General features: G+C 44.9%; 2 protein-coding genes and 1 long non-coding RNA gene across 3 annotated transcripts in view; all 3 read right to left on the reverse strand.

Annotated features, from left to right (window-relative positions):
• Positions 1–3,273: 3,273 nt before the first annotated feature.
• Positions 3,274–20,745, reverse strand: part of LOC308664084 (uncharacterized protein) — an 89,372-nt gene continuing 71,900 nt past the window's right edge. Inside the window, exon 3 of the transcript XR_014025597.1 lies at positions 3,274–3,325. The gene's annotated coding sequence lies outside the window, so the exon portion shown is untranslated. The remainder of the gene's footprint in view (positions 3,326–20,745) is intronic.
• The window catches only part of LOC308664100, a 101,018-nt gene continuing 83,745 nt past the window's right edge, over positions 3,473–20,745 (reverse strand). The window contains exon 2 of the long non-coding RNA XR_014025604.1: positions 3,473–5,621. This is a non-coding gene — a long non-coding RNA (uncharacterized lncRNA). The remainder of the gene's footprint in view (positions 5,622–20,745) is intronic.
• Positions 13,894–20,569, reverse strand: LOC308664175 (uncharacterized protein). The gene has a single exon (XM_081321196.1). It carries the CDS (start codon positions 20,042–20,044, stop codon positions 18,203–18,205), a length of 1,842 nt encoding a protein of 613 aa, XP_081177322.1. The 5' UTR covers positions 20,045–20,569; the 3' UTR covers positions 13,894–18,202.

The following is a 20,745-nucleotide window of genomic DNA, read 5'->3' on the forward strand; positions in this document are numbered from 1 at the left end:
GATTGGGCTCTCCACAGCTTTCTGCCTCTCCCATCCATTTAGAGAAATCCAGTCCAGGAGAAAGTCTGGACAAAGCTTTCGCAGCACTCTTTTCAAACTGGGAAACTGTCTTACCTGTACACAAATCACTAGTCTACAAGGACAGATTATTTATCTAGGGTCTGTAATCTGTGCTCTTCAGGCAGAAATTAGGTGTCCAATTCAGCCCTTCTACTCTATTGAGCCTCTGCGCGATCAGCCCCCCCCACCGCAAAGATCCTGCAGGAGAAGGGCAGTGTGGACAACCATGGGATCTGGCAGGGTGAGAGCTGTGAACCCATAAACACAAAGCTTTCGCTGTGTCCCTGCATAACAGATACAGTGCCCTTGCTGACCTTAATAGGGACATTAAGGAGACAGGTCAAGGTACTTGTGATGATAAGTCAAATAAGCATGGGACCATGGTCCGAGATGAAGAACTTGTTTTTGACAGGGAGAAGTGCGAATCAGGTATTACACATCAGTCATGCAAGAAGAGAAAGGTACCCAAAAAGAGAAGCCACCTTCTGGTTGGTGATTCAATTATAAGGGATGTAAATTTAGGAAAGGATACAGAGGTTTCAAAAGAGATCAGGTGTCTTCCAGGTCCTACTGCCAGTAGGGACAAGAAGTGTATTTTCAAAATAGTCAACAACGTCAGCAAGGATGCTATTGTACATCTTGGCACTAACAATCTGTCCCAAAAGGATGTACTCTTATGCAGAATGATTTCCAGAGCTTGGGGCAGGAACTCAGCAGAATAGGCTGTAAACTCACTTTTTCAGAGGTAGTAACTGTGAGAGGGATTGTCCTAGTGGACAATCACTTAAATATGAGCCAGCAGTGTGCTGCAGCTGCCAAAAAAGCCAACACGGTGCTAGGCTGCATTAACAGAGGGACAGAATCAAAATCACGTGAAGTATTAATACCACTTTACAATGTCTTGGTAAGGCCACACTTGGAATACTGCATCCAGTTTTGGTCACCAGAATGTAAAAAAGTTGTTGAGAGAGTACAGAGAAGAGCAACAAAGATGATTAGGGGACTGGAGGCTAAAACATATAAGGAACCGCTGCTGGAATTGGGTATGTCTATTTTAATGAAGAGAAGGGCGAGGGGTGATATCATCATCATCATCATCATCATCATCATCATTTTTTGTAGCTTTGTGTTTTATTCTTGCCCTGTACACCGCCCCGAGTCCTTCGGGAGAAGGGCGGTATACAAATATTAATAAATTATTAATAATAAATTAAATCATTATTATTATTATTATTATTATTATTATTATTATTATTATTATTATTATTATTATTATTATTCCCCCCCAGAAGTTGGAAGGAACCTGGAAAACAAGTTTACATTATACCATGTTCCCTCGTCTCCTCTGGGACCCCAGGCTTCTGGGGATACTTCACCAAAGTATTCTGGGGAATCACTTCACCAAATAATCTGCTTTTACATGTTCAGCCTTTACCCACCTAGCTTCTGTCAATGGATAGCTCTTCCATTGAATCAGGTATTGGAACTTCCCATTGTGGATTCTGGAAGTTTCTCCTTAATTCCAGGATGTTTCTCGCCTTGATTAGTTTCCATCGTTTCTTGTCTTGCCTTCTGGTGCTTTGGAAAATAACTCGGCCCCCTCTTGTTTGTGCTAGCCCCTCAAATAGACTCTCTTTTCTAGACTTCATGTTTTCGTCTCCAGGCCTTCAATCATCTTAGTTGCTCTTCTCTGCACTTTTTCCAAAGTCTCGACGTATTTTGTGTAATGTGGTGATCAAAACGGGATGCAGTATTTCAAGTGTGCCCTTACTAAAGTTTTATAAAGCTATACTAATACTTCATGTGATTTGGCTTCTATGCCTGTTTATACAACCTGGGATTTTATTAGGTTTGGCTGCTGCTGCACACTGCTGTGTTATGTTTTAAGTGGTCCTCCACTAGGACTGCCAGATCCCTCTCACAGTTACTGTTTTTGAGGCAGGTTTTGTCTAATCTCTACTTTGCTTTTTCCTATCAAGGTATAAAACCTGGCTGTTTTCCATATTAATTTACATCTTGTTGTATAGAGCCCACTGTTCAAGTTGGTTAAGATCTTCTTGGATCCTGAGCTTGTCTTCTGCCGTGTTGGATATTCCTGCCATCTTAGTATTATATGCCAATTTTATGAGTTCCCTTTCTATTCCATCATCTAAGTCGGGGGTAGGCAACCTCGGCTCTTTGATGACTCATGGACATCAAGTCCCAGAATTCAGCATAGCTGACACAGGAATTCTGGAACTTGAAGTCCATGAGTCATCAAAGAGCCGAGGTTGCCTACCCCTGATCTAAGTCATTTATGAAGATATTGAAGAATACTTCAAAGGTTTTGTCTACCCTTGTTTTATTTTTGAAAAAAAATCATTTTTTGTGGAGTTTGTATTTATATTCACTTTCCAGATAAAAACATTTTTTTTAAAAAATAAGCCCCTTTAGGACAAGCAAGTTCATGGGGTTGTTCTGCATCTATTTTCTAAACTGTGTCTAAATTCATGGAAACATAGCACCATAGGGTTGGAAGGGAACCTGGGGGTCTTCTAGTCCAACCCGCTGCTCAAGGCAGGAGCCTTATACCATCCCACTCAAAGGTTGTCCAGCTTGTTCTTGAAAAACACCAGTGATGGAGCAGCCACAACAACCAGAACTGGACACAATATGTGGTGTCACCAGCGCTGTGTAAAGCAATTCTATCTCTTCTTGTTGTGTCAACACTGTTTCTCTTGATGCAGCCTAGAACTGTCACAAAAATACCATTTTGACCCAGAGGCAGGCGTGGCAAAGTAGCAGCTGCTTTCACAAGTCCACCATATGACCCCCGCCCTCCTTCACCAACTTGAGGTTCAGAGATCTTCAAAAGTTATGGAGGAGGAGGCTGTGAGGCGTGGTGTGGTGGGAGTGAGGATTAAGGATTGAAGGGATCCAATGGGAGTGGGAAAAAGGCTGTGGGGGGCCCTGTGGGGAAGGGAAAGGCCTGGGGGGAACTAAAAGATTAAGGAGATCTTGGGAAGGCAAGCCTGGGTCTGTGCTTTCATGACATGCTAACATCGCCCACGGATGCATGTCCTGCTCTTCCTTCATAAACTTGAGGTTCAAAAAGTATAGAGGACTTAAATTTGTTTAACAGCTTCATCAGGGAGAGAAGGAGGTGGGATAGTTCATCAAGGTAGCCTTGCTTAACCACCATTGCAAGATGCAACCGTAATTGAGATAACAATTGGTATCTCGAGGACTATTTATACGTTGGCTGGGGAATTCTGGTGCTCAAAATCTGGAGGACACCAAGTTAGAAGAATGAAACTCCACAAGTGGGAACTCCATAATCAATATACAAAAAACACCACCCAAAAACCTTTTTGACAAATTGCACAACTTCTGCAAAAGGAAATATCCAGTAATTTCTGCTGATAACTAGAAATAAGAAGTTAGCCTTTATTAAAATAACAATTTCCACTTATTTCTCTCTCCACCAGCTGGTCTACAGTATACCTGATATTAGTTGACCAAAAAGCATCAGGCCAGAATTTAAATAGTTAATTTCTGTCCTACACTCCCAATGGGAGATCAAAAATGAAAATCAAATCTTTTAAAAATTCATTAACTTTTCCCTCATGTCAAATTCCTTGTTCAATAAGGGGTGATTTACGCTTCAAGTACATTCCATGGATTGGATATTTGACAGGTCTCCCCCCCCCCCCATGAAAATCATCTGCTGCATCACCATGTTGTATGACTGAAACTTTCCCCACAAAACAGCATTCAAAGGGTTTTTCTCCTGTGTGAGTCCTCTGATATATAACCAGGCTGGAATTCCGACTGAAACGTTTACCACAATCTGGAGACTCATACAGCTTTCCTCCCATGTGCATCCTCTGGTGGTTCACCAGATAGGAATTTTCCTTGAAATTTTCCCCACAATCAAGATATTCAAATGGTTTGCCTCCTGTGTGTATTCTCTGGTGACTCATGACCTGGAATTTTTCTAATGAATCTTTTCCCACAATCTGGGCAGTCATATGATTTCTTTCCTGTGTGAGTCCTTTGGTGTTTCACCAGGCTGCAATTCTTACTAAAACTATTACAATAGTCTGGACACTCTAGTTTTTATCCTGTGTGAATCCTCTGGTGCGTTACCAGGCTGGAATTATAACTAAAAGTTTTCCCACACTCAGGACATTCATAGGGTTTCTCTCCTGTGTGAGTCCTCTGGTGTTTCACCAGGCTGGAATTGTGACTGAAACCTTTTCCACAATCAGGACATTCAAAGGGTTTCTCTCCTGTGTGAGTCCTCTGGTGTATCATCAGGCTGGAATTGTGACTGAAATCTTTCCCACAATCAGGACATTCAAAGGGTTTCTCTCCTGTGTGAGTCCTCTGGTGTGACACCAAGTTAGAAATCTGACTGAAACTTTTCTCACACTCAGGACATTTAAACGGTTTCTCTCCTGTGTGAGTCCTCTGGTGTGTCTCCAGGTGACAAAACCGAATGAAACATTTCCCACAATCAGGACATTCAAAAGGTTTCTCTCCTGTGTGAATCCTCTGGTGTATTACCAGACTGGAACGATAACTGAAACTTTTCCCACAAACCAGACACTCATATGGTTTCTCTCCTGTGTGAATCCTCTGGTGTATCACTAATTCATAATTCTGAACGAAACCTTTCCCACAATCAGAACATTCAAAGGGTTTCTCTCCTGTGTGAGTCTTCTGATGTTTCACAAGGTTGGAATTGTGACTGAAATTTTTGCCACAATCTGGACACTCATACGGCTTCTCTCCTGTGTGAGTCCTCTGGTGTATCACCAGGCTGAAATTCTCACTGAAACTTTTCCCACAGAGAGCACATTCAAAGGGTTTCTCTCCTGTGTGAGTCCTCTGGTGTCTCACCAGGTCGGAATTCTGACTGAAACTCTTCCCACAATCAAAACATTCAAAGGATTTCTCTCCTCTCTCTATTCTCTGGTGACTCATGAGCTGGAATTTTTTAATGAATCTTTTCCTACAATCTGGACACTCATATGATTTCTTTCCTATGTGAGTCCTTTGGTGTTTCACCTTGTCACCAGGTAGGAATTCTGACTGAAACGTTTACCACACTCGGGACATTTAAACAGTTTGCCTCCTTGTGTGAATCCTCTGGTGTATCACCACACTGGAACAGTAACTGAAACTTGTCCTACAGATCGGAAAAACATATGGTTGATCCCTTGTGTAGTAGTGCTTTGATTCAAACCATTTTTTTTCCTGCACAGGGTATTGTGTGCTCTATGTGCCTGTCTAATTGACCCTTTCTTGCCACTGACTTCCAGATATTTCCCTCTTTTCATGAATGAAAAATAATCTCCCTTGATTTTTCATGTAATGTATCCTCGAGTTTCATAAAGTCTACTTTTTCCAGCGTGAAATCTCTTCTTGATTTTTCTCTTGTTTCTCTCTCAGCTGCTGAGGAAGGTGAAGAATTGTGTGGCTTTCTGGAGGAAATGGAAAATATTGATTTGTTTTCCTTTTCAATGTTGCTTGTTATTCTCAGTTGTCCAGGGTGCTCTTATTGCCATCCTCTTTGTCTGTAAGATTCAAAGAAAAGTGTACCTTTAGTTGTTTATAAAATGTTGCAGAAGATGTGAAAAAAAGAAAAAAAAAGTATATATTACAATGAATAAGCAAACATGCCACAATACAAGAATAACTTCTTATATTATGATTCATTTGACACATGGAAGACTACCGAGATCCAAATTCAAATATCCATTCAGTCCTGAAATTCTCTTTTTGACTTGGGTCAATCACAAATTCTTAACAGTGCAAAGGGTTATGCTCAAATATATCTGGAAGTGGTGGGAATAGATTATACAGTTGTTGATATATGCATAGAGAGAGAAATACAAATATACACACATACAAATGTACATATGTGGAAAGTCCATGTGTTTTCAGCCTGAAAATTATCCCAAAAGGGTTATAGTCAAACCTTTTGAGGCAATTTCAGAGACGTGGAAGCTTTAACTGATGAAATGATGCCTAAAGCCTCTGCAAGATTTAAAGCACCAGTGTCCACTCTGCCTGCCTCAGTTTTTATTTTTTATTTATTTTAATTCCATTTATATCCCGCCCTTCTCCGAAGACTCAGGGCGGCTTACAAGCTTAGCAGTAGCCTTCATTCTATGTATATGCCTGCTTATTAGGGCTTTCACACACACCCCAAGCGGCATTATTACAAAGTCAGCTTAATTGCCCCCAACAACATGTCTGCAGGTCTGGGAGAGGTGATCTGAGAGCCACGCAGAGGCGACAGGGGTCAAAATGGGAAGCCTCTGCCCACCGCTACCTGCCTGCTGCCACCTCTGACCAGAGCCTCTGGCAGTTTTTTTGTTTTTTTTTAAAAGCAGGGAAGGAAGGAGAGGAGAGGCAACTTGCCCCAGTTCGAAGGAGAAAGCAATTTTGTGTTCTTTTTTTTGTCACAGAGAGAACTTTGTTGACAATCCAAGTTAACACTGGAATTCTTGATCTCTGAGCTCTTAGGAAAGTATCCCCTCCTTGTGTGTTGCTAACAGACATTTCCAGTGGGGAAAACAGGACAAAGCCGAGTGGGGGGAAATATTTCCCTTTGGTATATTTCCAGTCTCAATTAGACTATGGCAGGGTCCCCACAGGGGAGCTCTGTTAAGGATTATGTATTCATAGAAAAGCAACTAAGCTACCTCTGCTCCTAAACGCTAAAGCTGTTGCACCTAAAAAACGGAGGAGCTCTGGTCAACTATCACAGCCACCATTTTGACAGTTTTGCTGTACTGTTGTCTGTGGAGGCCCCCACTAAATGCAAGAACGGGATAAACTGGGCCTGGTTTGTTCTCAGTCTTCGAAGTGGCCACAGACAACTAGCAAAAGTGGCATTTGACCACAAGGCGAGGAGGCATCGAGAAAAGTTTCCCCTTCTGCATTTGATCATCCAAGAAGGGACAGGAAAGGAGAAAGGGAAAAAAGGAAAAGAAAGAAAGAGGGGAAGAGAGCAAGGAAGGAAAAAGAAGGAAAGAGGGGAAGGAAGAGAAAGGGAAGGAGAATGAACAGGGAATGAAAAAGAAGAAAAGGAGGAAGGAAGGAAGGAAGGAAGGAAGGAAGGAAGGAAGGAAGGAAGGAAGGAAGGAAGGAAGGAAGGATATAATGAGAGAGGGGGAGGGAAGCCCTGCCATAGTAGTTGGCCACGACGAGCCCTGCTGCCCTTTTGCCATCCCCTTGTCCCCTTCTCCTGGTGGTCTCCCATCCTATTGCTGAGGATGCTTTGGTTACAAAGCCAGGTCTCCTCACATAGAGTGAGTGGGCCTCCCGCACACACCATGAGCAACACACCATAAGGAGCCTTGGTGGAGCAGTGGGCTAATGCCTCCCTAAGTAACACCAGCTGCCTGCAATTAGTGCAGGTTCGCATCACACCAGGCTCAAGGTTGACTCAGCCTTCCATCCTTCCGAGGTAGGTAAAATGAGGACCCAGATTGTTGGGGGCAATTAAGCTGACTTTGTAATAATGCCGCTTGGGGTGTGTGTGAAAGCCCTAATAAGCAGGCATATACATAGAATGAAGGCTACTGCTAAGCTTGTAAGCCGCCCTGAGTCTTCGGAGAAGGGCAGGATATAAATGGAATTAAAATAAAAAAAAATAACTTGGCCAAGGAGAGTGAGGCAAGCAGCAGCCACCTGGAGGAGAAGCTAAACCCAGCCAGGCACCCCCTTTGGGAAGGCTGGGCCGAGCTGGGCGCGTGCCCTCCACTGCCCAGGACTCTGGCAGCCTGCACCACCAGGGGTCCTCTGCATGGCCTGAGAGCAAAGGAACTGCCACTGAAGAAATTAAAACCAGTACTTTTTTTCCTTTTTTTTATGGTTTCTAACATTGCTGGAAGAAACATCAACAACCTAAGATATGCAGATGATACCACTCTAATGGCAGAAAGTGAAGAAGAACTAAAGAGCCTCTTGTTGCGAGTGAAGAAGGAGAGTGCAAAACTTGGGTTGAAACTAAACATTAAGAAAACCAAGATCATGGCATCCGGCCCTCTCAATTCCTGGCAAATAGATGGGGAAGAAATGGAGGTAGTGGCAGATTTTATTTTCCTGGGCTCCAAGATCACTGCAGATGGGGACTGTAGCCAAGAAATTAAAAGACGCTTGCTCCTTGGGAGGAAAGCCATGGCAAATCTAGACAGCACACTAAAAAGCAGAGATATCACCCTCTCAACAAAAGTGTGTATAGTTAAGGCTATGGTCTTCCCAGTTGCAATGTATGGCAGTGAAAGTTAGACCATAAGACAGGCTGAGCACCAAAGAATTGAGGCCTTTGAACTCTGGTGCTGGAGAAGACTCCTGTGAGTCACTTGGACTGCAAGGCGATCAAACCGGTCAGCCCTAGAGGAGATCAACCCTGACTGCTCTTTAGAAGGCCAGATCCTGAAGCTAAAACTCAAATACTTTGGCCACCTAATGAGAAGGAAGGACTCACTGGAGAAGAGCCTAATGCTGGGAAAGATTGAGGGCAAGAGAAGAAGGGGACAACAGAGAATGAGGTGGCTGGATGGAGTCACTAAAGCAGGAGGCGTGAGCTTAAATGGACTCCAGAAGATAGTAGAGGACAGGAAGGCCTGGAGGAACGTTGTACATAGGGTCGCGATGGGTCGGACACGACTTCGCAGCTAATAACAACAACAACATTTTATTAGATTATGGAATAAAATACAAAAATACAAAAGCAAATAGTAGGACACAATGGGGAGGAAGAAGGGAAGAAAGTGTGGCGGGAGAAGGGGAAAGGAAAAGGCATTGACTTCCGACTTCCTCCGTTGCAGTAGAATGAAGCATTAACATCGAACCTCAACTTTTGACTTTTCCATAGTAGTATAAACTAGCCATTTCTACAACAACAAATGAATCTAACCAGTAAAACCCCAAATCCCGCCCAGTCATCAAGTTTTTGACACCTTGCTAAACACTGGTGGTACTCAAACATTGCCATGTCCTAAAAGTGGAAGAACCTGTGAAAAGGTTGAGAAGCCCTGCCATAGAATACAAACAAAAAAAACGATCCACTTGGCATTTTATACCAACAACGGAAGTCTCTCTGTTGCTCGACCCACCCGCCTCTTGTGCACACCACTCTCTTTTCCCCAAAAACGCTCGGCAGGCAGTTATTAGAGCTCCCAGGCCTGTGCCTTGACCTGAAATTCTTTTTTTAATCTTTCGAAAAATCTCACCCAACCCCCTTGATCTCTTTGGGAAACTGTTTGTAAAAACAGCAGAGTATTTCTTTTTCAGTGGAGATCATACAGCCCAGGGGTTTTCAAACTTGGCCCTTTTATGACTTGTGGACTTCAACTCCCAGAATTCCTCAACCAGTGTCCCTGGCTGAGGAATTCTAGGAGTTGAAGTCCACAAGTCATAAAAGGGCTAAGTTTGAAGACCCCTGATACAGCCCATAAAAGAGCTAAAACTAAAACTGAAAACCTCCACAGAGGTTTGTTCGCTTACATGGGCAGAGAGAAACAGGGACGCAGCAGTCACCAGAGAGGGAATCTGGGCACGTAAGAGAGGCAGATTCAGGGGCTCCATCTCAAAGGAAGCCCACCTGGACAGGGCAGCCCATTGGCCAAGCCCACCTGGACGCCTCTCGGCTCTCCCTCACCCGCCTTCCAGACGCCATTCAGCTCTTCCTCCTCGCAGGGTCCCCGCCCTCCCCTCCAGCCTCGCTCCCTCCCAGCCCAGAGCTCCCCCCGTCCTCTCCCTCCTCCTCCTCCCCTCCAGGCACTGGCAGGCTGACCCTCCCCAGCAGCGAGAGGGGAACGTGGGAACGGGGGTGCCCAACCTTCCGGGAATCCCCGGGAGCCCCCAGGGGGGAGCCGGGCTGCGCCAAAAGGTGGGGCTGCGGGGCAGGAGGGGGGCTCGGGGGAAGGACCTGGAGGGGATCGGAGAGCCGTTCGCGGAAGCCGAAACCCAGGAGGAGGAGAAGCGAAGGCGCAGCGCTTCCCACGGAGCAGAAAAGCCCGCGAGGAAAGGCGGAGACTCGGAAGGGGAGGGGGCGCAACTGGGGGAAACCCACCTGGCTCTCCCAGGAATCCCCCCTCCCCTTCCCCCCCCCGGGGATTTCCCCGTCCTGATTGTCCTCGCCCACCTGGTGCCCCGCCCCCGCAAGGGGAATCTCCGCAGCCCTGGCGTAAGAGACGTCGAGAGACCAGGAAATTGGCCTCCCGCCCCCTCCCCCCCCCGCTTTCCTGCGTCCTCTCTAGGCGCCAGAGAAAAGCTCTCTGCGTTTAACCCCTTCGCGGAAGCTGCTGCGGGGAGCGGGCGACTGGGACGCCGCCGAGCAAAGACAAACTCCTGGGCCCCCCGCAAAAGAACGACACCCCCCAGGGGAAAGTCAGAGGATCAAAAACAAGGATCGGTGTTTAAAAAAAGACAGTTACGTGTGCTAATCGGCACCTCTAAATGCAAATTAGGAATTCATCGCTATGGAAGATGGGCGAGAAAGTCCAGCAGATGCCTTTGGACTACCCACCATCCTTCAGCCCGGCATTAGACGCTGCGATTTGCTGAATACAGTAGCTAAAACCTTATGCAGTATGCATGGGTTGCATCTTTTCTGAATAACACATTGCATTTAAATATAAATATAAGATATAAATGGGATTTTAAAAAATGCACAACTGACCCTTAATCTGCAAAAGAGCTAGTCACGTTTCACTCCTACGGTTTTCCATCCCCCCCAAAAAAAAACCCTCACACGGCTCCCCTCCCAAAATTATGGAGTATCGCTTGTTCCTAGAGGATCAGTTTCCTGCCTTCCTCCTCCTATGTCAGAGCATGCACAGTTATTGCACTGAGAAAACCCAGAAGTAAATACAATAAACAGTGGTCTATATTAAATGGTGGTTTATCTTACACTCTCTACAATATCATACACCAGGAATAATATACATACACGTGTTAATACAGCAGGACCAACCCACAGCAGTTACAGCAGGAAAATGGAAGAGAGAGAACACAGGAGCAGAGCCTTCCCTTTTATAAAAAGGCTCTTAAAGGGCCATAGACCCTGCTGAGTCATTCCCATCATTACATCATACATCTCACATTATACAAGCTTGTTACCTTCTAAATTATTACCTTGACACACTATTTTAAAGCTTTTCATATCTAAGATGAAGCTGCACCCAATAAACAACTTGATTTCCCCCTTACATGTTCTCCAAGGATAAAATAAAATGAATCACAGGAGCCATCGGATGCCACAAAAATGCTTTAATCACAATGCCAGCCTAAATGAGGGAATTTCATGCAACCCATCTTTCCTAACTGCTATCAGCATTTGCAGTCATATGCATAGATTTCAAATAGATTGGGATCTTGAAAATCATGGGGGCCCCCACAAGGTATATTGTTTCCTTACTGTTTGATTGGCATATTTAACTGTTTAATGCTGAAGGAGGTTTCAAGCAGCGGTTACTTATTTTTATCTCTGTACCTGTTGGCACCTCTATTTGGTTGATAACTGACTCCGACTGAAACTCCCTGCTGTTTGTAGTCTGACGAAAACAAGCTTTGGGAGAAGCACCCAGCCCTCAGGATTTCTGTTGACAGCTTGCCGGTAATTTTGGAATTCCTACTGCTGCAAAACATGGCTTTAAAGGAAAGAAAATCAAGAGGAAAAAGTGGAATGCCTCCTTCACATTAAAAGGGGCTTTGTGCTTGATTATTCACAAGAAAGAAACCCATTCCTTTCCCATTCCCAACCAGGTACTTTCCAGAAGGAATGGTACGATAAATTAAAACCTCTCTGAACTTTTCAGCATTCATGATCCCAGCAATTATCGCCAACACCACTGGCTGAAAGACAGCCCCAAACCAGGACAGGCGATCCACCATGTTTCCCTGAAGGCCTCAAACATTCATTTGTCCATCTCCAAAGTGTCTGACAGCAAGACAAGAAGTAACAGAGGGAGAACTGACCAAAAGCAGATCCAACCTGATGTGAGTGCTCCATCAATGGGAGATTTTTAAGAGGAGACTGGACGGCCATTTGTCCGGAATCAAATAGGGTCTCCTGCTTGGACACCAGCTGAGTACGACAACAATTATTTCCTCCCTGTGATGCTTCCAGCAAATGACATCCAGATGGCAGATGTCTTTTCTTCTGGGTGTAATACAGATAGTCCTCCCTTACCGTTTGCCTCGTTTAGTAACCATTCAAGATTATGATGGTATAAAAAAAATCGCTTTGCAAACAATCCTTGCATTTTAAACCAACAAATTGTCCTAAGATCATATGATGTTAGAATAGAATAGAGCTGGAAGGGAGGTCTTAGAGGTCTTCTAGTCCAGCCCCCTGCTCAAGCAGGAGGACCTATACCGTCTCAGACAAGTGACTGTCTAGCCTCTTCTTAAAAATCTCCAGTGATGGAGCGCCCACGATTTCTGGAGGCAAGCTGTTCATTAGCATGCTTCCTAACCAGCGGAAGGCAAGCAAAGTTCATAGAGAAGATAGAAATAAACTCACCAGTAGCAATCAAGTGAGGTCTCAATGTCTACAGTGATTCATTTATTGCCCAGAGGCCAAATGAGGTCAAAGGCCTGTTCACAGTCATGAATCTTAGCAACAGAATTGCCAGTCACTATAGTGGTCACTAAGTGAGGACTACCCTCCTTCATTCATCTCTACCCTTCAGGCTGCTTCTTCCTGCAGTGGATGGGGAGGAGGCCAATGTGCAGTAGGGAGTCTCTCTGGATGGCTTTCCTATTAGAGAGCTGGGGTGCTGCAGGGCTAAAGGTGTCGTTGCTGCGCTAAGAGTGGGGATAACCAGGTTCCAGCCTCTCCTCAGCCATGAAAGGTCCCTCAGACTCAACCCCATTTGATAGACCAGACCAAGAAACCAGCAACACAGGAAGACTCTTAACACAGGGACGTCAAACTCAATTTCATTGAGGGCCACATTAGCATTGTGGTTGCCCTGGGGGGTGGGGAGGTGGCTGATGTAGGAGTGGCCAGATGATCGTGGCTGACTTGGTAGGCATGGCCAGGTCATGTCAGGGGGGCCCTGCGTGGGGTGAGGGGGATCCAGGGGTTTCCAGCAAAGGGGAGCCGGGACCAGGGTTGGCACCAGGGCTTGATCCACCGAAGGAGCCTTGCCTACCCTCTCGGGCCTGGCTACCTGGTACTCTGGGTGATGGGCACCTGGCCCGGCCCTTGAGTTCCTGGGGAGCCGGGACCCTATGGCTTGGCCCCGCTTCCCCGACGGGATGCCCAGCCACGCATTCCTCCTCAAGGATGCTGCTTCTGTTCTCGCCCTCCTTGCCCATGCTGGGGGGAGACTGAGGGGCTGCAGGGCTCCTGTTGGATGGGGCCACGAGGGAAGGTGAGGAAGGTGGTGGGGCGGAGGTGGCCTGGCTGTGAGGCGCGTGGTGCAGCTCTGGGACTGGGCTCAAGCGGAAGAGGGATGGAGTCTCCCTGCCCTTACCGTCCACCAGGATCATTGAGGCTGGGGGGATGAGCAGCAGCTTCACTGGAGGACAAGGTTGGATGGCGGGGGCTGAGCCCGACATGTCTGCTCCAACACTTTTTTTTCAATTGAAATTGAAGGTAATAAGAAAATCTCGCAAGTCTGATTGTATTGTACCTTCTCCCCCACCCCCATACACACACACAACTAGTGGGAAAGTCACAAATGGGGATCGTGAGTGTGGGATGCTGGAACCATTATAAATGTGCAGCTGGTTGTTCCATTTTATGTCCTTTCTTGCCACAGATGCGAAGTGAATCACTGCAGGGTTCAATTAGTAACGGGGTTAGGTTTTTTTGTATTAACATTTTTATTATTCAAAACATAAAATACAAAGAAAAATAAAATTGGGGGAAACTTAGGGACGCGATGGCTCAGTGGGTTAGGACGCTGAGCTTGTCGATCAGAAAGTCGGCAGTTTGGCGGGTCGAATCCCGAGTGCCGCGTAGCAGAGTGAGCGCGTTACTCGTCCCAGCTTCTGCCAACCTAGCAGTTCGAAAGCACGTAAAAAATGCAAGTAGAAAAATAGGGACCACTACGGTGGGAAGGTAACAGCGTTCTGTGCGCCTTTGGCGTCTAGTCATGCCGGCCACATGACCACGGAGATGTCCTCGGACAAGTGCTGGCTCTTTGGCTTTGAAACTGAGATGAGCACTGGCCCCTAGAGTTGGAAACAACTAGCACGCATGTGTGGGGGAACCTTTACCTTTTCAAGGGAAGGAAAAAGGGAAGTGTCACAACTCTGGCTGATGATCCCAACGAAGCAAACACACCTGAGACACCTGCAATTTCTAATGCCAGACTTTATTGGGAAATGCATACGGGCAGTAATAAACTCCAAGTCTGCTCTGAGTAAATTGGTGTGAAAGCAGTATAATGAAAGCATAGCAAATCCCTTCCCAACCCCCAGAGTGCAGGTCACATTACCCAGTTAAGCATCGGACAATTATTACCAGAAGGAACCTTCAGTTTCCAAAACAATCTCTACAGCTGCAGGTACAACCCACATTCCCTCATTTCTCTGTTGGCAAGTCAAGGAAAGAAAGAAAGAATCTGAAAAAACATGTTTTTTTCTGAACTTGACAGGAAGAAGAAAAATATGGGTGTGGGGGGGAAAGGTTGACATCTGACTCTTTTTAGCATAATAGAATAAGGTTAAAACTTCCAACTTTACTTTCCCACAGTCGCTTATACTAGTTATTTCTTAACTAACCTATCTAATCAGCAACCCACCCACCCCATGCTTAAGCAGGGGACCTTCTACCATTTCAGATAGAATGATATCCAGTCTCTTCTTAAAAACCTCCAATGATGAAGCACCTACAACTTCTGAAGGCAAGCTGTTCCACTTGTTAATTGTCCTGTTCGAAAGTTTCTCCTTAATTCCAGGTTGCTTCTCTCCTTGATTAGTTTCCATCGTTTCTTGTCTTGCCTTCTGGTGCTTTGGAAAATAACTTGCCCCCCTCTTCTTTGGGCTAGCCCCTCATACTGGAATACTATCATGTCACCCCTAGTCCTTCTTTTCTCTAGACTTGACAGGAAGAAGTCACTTCCTCCAATTTATTTTCATAAACCCTTTTTCTTCTCTAGAATATCAAATAAATGTGAAGTTAGATGTCAGAAGCCATTTATATTTCATTTCTAACTATCTCCTCTGATCTAAAACCAAATCTCACCTCCCCCTGGATTCTGCCATGCTCCCAAGGGGGAGGGGGGATATGCATGCCAGTTTTATTGCTTTTACTTCCTCTATTCACTACAATGTAACCTTTTGTTTATTTGCCTTGTGTCTGCTATCCATTACAATGTAACAAATTGCTCCTTCCTATACCATGCATCCCTCTGAACTCCTCCTCCCTAACCAGGCAGCTGGGGAAAAGGGAGGGGCAGGGGAAAGAGATACAAACCTCCAGGACCTGGTTTATTTCTCCGTCCACAAATGGAGCCGAACTGAGGTTATCTTTCTTTTCCCATCGATGGACTTAACACCTGAGGATCTGCCAGTCTGCACCGCCCAGATGAACTGTGGGGTGGGGTTTGCTTGGGGACACTTTAAAATACCGGTCTGTAAGGAAATCCCTCAGATCCTGTCTATTATGCCTGCTATCTCCTATTCTTAATAAAAGTTCCTGCTTGGAAGAAACTGTTTCCAAGAGTCCTGCTTTCTTAAGGTGTGGGCTTGAAGTAGGTCCTGACATTATATTTCTCAAAGTATTTTCGACCTTGTTAGTAGCGTCCATGAAGAAAAATCCCAAAATATCCCATAAAGCAGGAGTCTCCTATCTGGGCCACTACTAGGCCGTGGCCTAATCACCACTGCACTGCATGAGTGGCCAGCCGGTGCATGTGCAAAGTCCCACTTGCACACATGGATGGGCCCGCTTGTGCAAACCTTGTTGTGGGTCACACTTACATTGAGTTTCACTGCGGGTGCTTGCGCCCCATATGCACCTCTCCCTGCCACAAAATCATCCCCTCATTCCCCCCCTCTCTGGGCCACCAATCTGTAAAGGTTGGGGAACTTTGCCCTTGTTGTTGTTGTTAGCTGCGAAGTTGTGTCGCGACCCTATGGACAACGTTCCTCCAGGCCTTCCTGTCCTCTACCATCTTCTGGAGTCCATTTAAGCTCACACCTACTGCTTCAGTGACTCCATCCAGCCACCTCATTCTCTGTCGTCCCTTTCTTCTATTGCCCTCAATCTTTCCCAGCATTAGGCTCTTCTCCAGTGAGTCCTTCCTTCTCATTAGGTGGCCAAAGTATTTGAGTTTTAGCTTCAGGATCTGGCCTTCTAAAGAGCAGTCAGGGTTGATCTCCTCTAGGACTGACTGGTTTGATCGCCTTACAGTCCAAGGGACTCGCAGGAGTCTTCTCCAGCACCACAGTTCAAAGGCCTCTGCCCTAAATAGTTGCAAATTTACATGGAACTCTCTCAATTGCGCTGAGGGTCATCTTCATGCCTAGTGGATGGTCACTTAAATATGAGCCAGCAGTGAGCAACAGCAGCCAAAAAAGCTAATGCAATCCTTGGTTGCATAAACAGAGGGATAGAGTCAAGATCATGTGAAGTATTAGTACCACTATATAAAAATTTAGTAAGATCACATCTGGAATACTCTGTCCAGTTTTGGTCCCATTATAAAAAAGATGACGAGACTTTGGAAAGAAGGCAGAGAAGAACAACTAAGATAATTAAAGGCCCTGGCAATTAAAACATATGAAGAATGGTTGGAGGATTTGGGTATGGCTAGTCTAGAGAAAATGAGGAATAGGGGTGATATGATAGCCACGTTCCATAATTTGAGGGGCTACCCAATTTCTGCAACAGTTCATCATGTTTTAGCCTGCAGTCCTCTAATCATTCCTGTTGCTCTCCTCTGCACTCTACACTCAATATATGGTATGACCAAAAGTGGATGCAATATTGTAAGTGTGGTCTTATTAAGGCTTTATAATACTTCACGAGTCTTGATTCTATCTGTTAATGCAGTCTAAGATTGTACTGGCTTTTTTGGCAACAACAGCACACTGCCGGCTCATGTCTATCAATCAATCAGAATAGAGTTGGAAGGGACCTTGGAGGTCTTCTAGTCCAATCCCATGCTCAAGCAGGGGACCATATACTCTAATGATGGTCCAGCCTATTTGTGAAAACCACCAATCTCTGGAGGCAAGTTATTCTATTGATTAATGGCCGTCACTGACAGAAAATTTCTCCTTACTTCTACATTAGATCTCATTTTAATAAGCTTCCACCATTACTTCTTGTTCTAAACTTCCACCCATTACTTCTTGTCCTGCCCTCAGCTGCCTTAGCCAATCCCCTCTTCTTGGTGACAGCCCCTCAAGTACTGGAAGACAGCTATCACGTCCCTCAAGTATGATGCCTTTTGATAGCCTAGATATACCTAGCTCCCACAACTGATCACCATATGACTTAGTGTCCAGACCCTTTATCATCTTTACCGTTCTTCTCTGCACAATTTCCAGGGTCTCAACAACTTTTTGTATCGTGGTGACCAAAACTGGACACAGTATTCTAAGTATGGTGTCACTGTGTAAAGCAATTCTATATCTTCTTCTTGTCTTGACACTATTCCCTTGTTGATGCAGCCTAGGACTGCATTGGCTTTTTTTGGCAGCTGCAGCACAATAATGGCGCAAGGGGTACTTGTCCACTTATCAGGGATACATGGTCTGCCTTTTCGGAGACCTCCTGGAGGCAGACATTTTCAGTTCATTCACAATCCCTTAATACTGTCTACAATGTGTTAAGGTAGCAAAACAGAACAGTCGGTCCCACTCCCATGCAACAGTGACCAAAAAGCAGTGACCACTTTGACCCAAAGGCAGGCATGACAAAATGACAGCTGCTTCCACAAGTCCACCCCAGGGCCCAACGATGAATCTGAACCACAGGGACAATAACAGCTCATTCCACGATCTAGTCATGCAGCCTAGGGATGCATATCCTGCCCTCTTTCCCCAATATTTGGATCTGATTTCTGATCTCTCAATGGGAGATCAGAAATGAAAATAAGCCTTTGTTAATTTCATTAATCTTTGCCTCATGTTGAGTCCCATATTTTCAACAAGGGATGATTTTTGCCTGCAATCAATCCACAGATTGGATATTTGACAGGTCTCCCCCGATTTGAATCCTCTGGTATATCACCAAGTTAGAATTCCAACTGAAACTTTTGCCAGAAACAGGACATTCAAAGGATTTGTCTCCTTTGTGAGTCCTCTGATGTCTCACCAGGCTGGAATTTTCCCTGAAATTTTTCCCACAATCAGGACATTCAAAGGGTTTCTCTCCTGTGTGAATCCTCTGGTGTGTCACCAGACTGGAACGCTGACTGAAACTTTTCCCACACTCTGGACATTCATATGGTTTCTCTCCTGTGTGAGTCCTCTGGTGAATCACCAGGAGGGAATTTTGACTGAAACCTTTCCCACAATTAGGACATTCAAAGGGTTTCTCTCCTGTGTGAGTCCTCTGGTGGATCACTAGTTCATAATTCTGACTGAAACTTTTCCCACAATCAGGACATTCAAAGGGTTTCTCTCCTGTATGAGTCTTCTGATGTTTCACCAGGTTAGAATTGTGACAGAAACTTTTGCCACAATCTGGACACTCATATGGTTTCTCTCCTGTGTGAGTCCTCTGGTGTATCACCAGGCTGGAATTCTGACTGAAACTTTTGCCACAAAGAGCACATTCAAAGCATTTCTCTCCTGTGTGAGTCCTCTGGTGTCTTACCAGGCCGGAGTTCTGACTGAAACTCTTCCCACAATCAAGACATTCAAATGGTTTCTCTCCTGTGTGTATTCTCTGGTGACTCTTGAGCTGGAATTTTCTAATGAAACTTTTCCCACACTCTGGACACTCATATGATTTCTCTGCTGTGTGAATCCTCTGGTGCATCACTAGTTCATAATTCTGACTGAAATTTTCCTCACAATCAGGACATTCAAAGGGTTTCTCTCCTGTGTGAGTCTTCTGATGTTTCACTAGGTTGGAATTTCGACTGAAACTTTTCCCACAATCTGGACATACATATGGTTTCTCTCCTGTGTGAATCCTCTGATGTATCACCAGGTCTGAATTCTGAGTGAAACTTTTCCCACAGACAGGACATTCAAAGGGTTTCTCTCCTGTGTGAGTCTTCTGGTGTCTCACCAAGCTGGAATTCTGACTAAAGCTTTTCCCACACTCAAGACATTTGAAGGGTTTTTCTCCTGTATGTATGCTCTGGTGACTTGTGAGCTGGAATTTTCGACTGAAACTTTTCCCGCAATCTGAACATTCATATAATTTCTCTCCTGTGTAAGTCCTTTGCTTTTTCACCAGGTAGAAATTCTGACTGAAACTTTTACCACAAATCATACAATCATACAGTTTCTCTCCTGTGTGAGTTCGCTGGTATGTCACTAGGCTGGTATTCTCACTAAAATCTTTACTATAGTTCTTACTATTCCAACACTCTGGACATTCACACAGTTTTTCTCCTATGTGAGTCCTCTGGTGCATTATCAGGCTAGAATTATAACTGAAACTTTTCCCACACTCAGGACATTCATAGGGTTTTTCTCCTGTGTGAATCCTCTGGTGTATCACCAGGCTAGAATTGTGACTGAAACCTTTCCCACAATCAGGACATTCAAAGGGTTTTTCTCCTGTGTGAGTCCTCTGGTGTGTCACCAGGTTAGAAATCTGACTGAAACTTTTCCCACACTCGGGACATGTAAAGGGTTTCTCTCCTGTGTGAGTCCTCTGATGTGTCACCAGATTAGAAATCTGACGGAAACATGTCCCACAGTCAGGACATTGAAAGGGTTTCTCTCCTGTGTGAGTCCTCTGGTGTATCACCAGGTGGGAATTTTGACTGAAACTTTTCCCACAGTCAGGACATTCAAAGAATTTCCCTCCTTTGTGAATCCTCTGGTGATTCATGAAATAGTAATTTCTAACTAAACTTTCCCCAGAAACTGGACACTCAGTCTCCTTGGTGTGAGTCCTGTGATGTACCACCAAGTTTCCGTAGTTGCTAAATTATTTACCACAGCGAATGCATTTTGTAGGGCATCTGTCCTATCTGTGTCTTTCCATGAACCACAAGAGAGCTGTTCAGACTAAATTTTTTGCAACATTTCTAGCATTTAAATGGCTTTTCTACAGTGTGGATCTTCTCGTGCATAATCAGTTGTTATCTACTATTTGTGTTTTTCCCACAATTGGCACATCCATGCAGCTTTTCCACCAATCATATTCTTGAGGGGGTCAAAAATATGGACGATCCCTTGTTTAGTAGGCCTTTGATTCAAGCTGTTTTTTTCCTCACAGGGTGAGGCCTTCCTTACTGTCTGCTCTACGTGCCTGTCTAATTTGACCTTTTCTTGCCACTGACTTCCAGATATTTCCCTCTTTTTGTGAATCAAAAATAAGCTCCCTTGATTTTTTTATGTAATGTATCCTTGAGTTTCGTGAAGTCCACTTTTACCAGCTTCAAATCTCTTCTTGGTTTTCTCTTGTTTCTCTCTCGCCTGCTGAGGAAAGTGAAGAATTTTGTGGCTTTGTGAAGAAAATTGAAAATATTTCGATTTCTGGCTTGCTTTGCTTTCCTTTTAAAAGCTGCTTGTTATTCTCAGTTGTCC

Source organism: Vipera berus (assembly GCF_964194415.1).
Source record: "Vipera berus genome assembly, chromosome: 2".
Lineage (NCBI taxonomy): Eukaryota > Metazoa > Chordata > Lepidosauria > Squamata > Viperidae > Vipera > Vipera berus.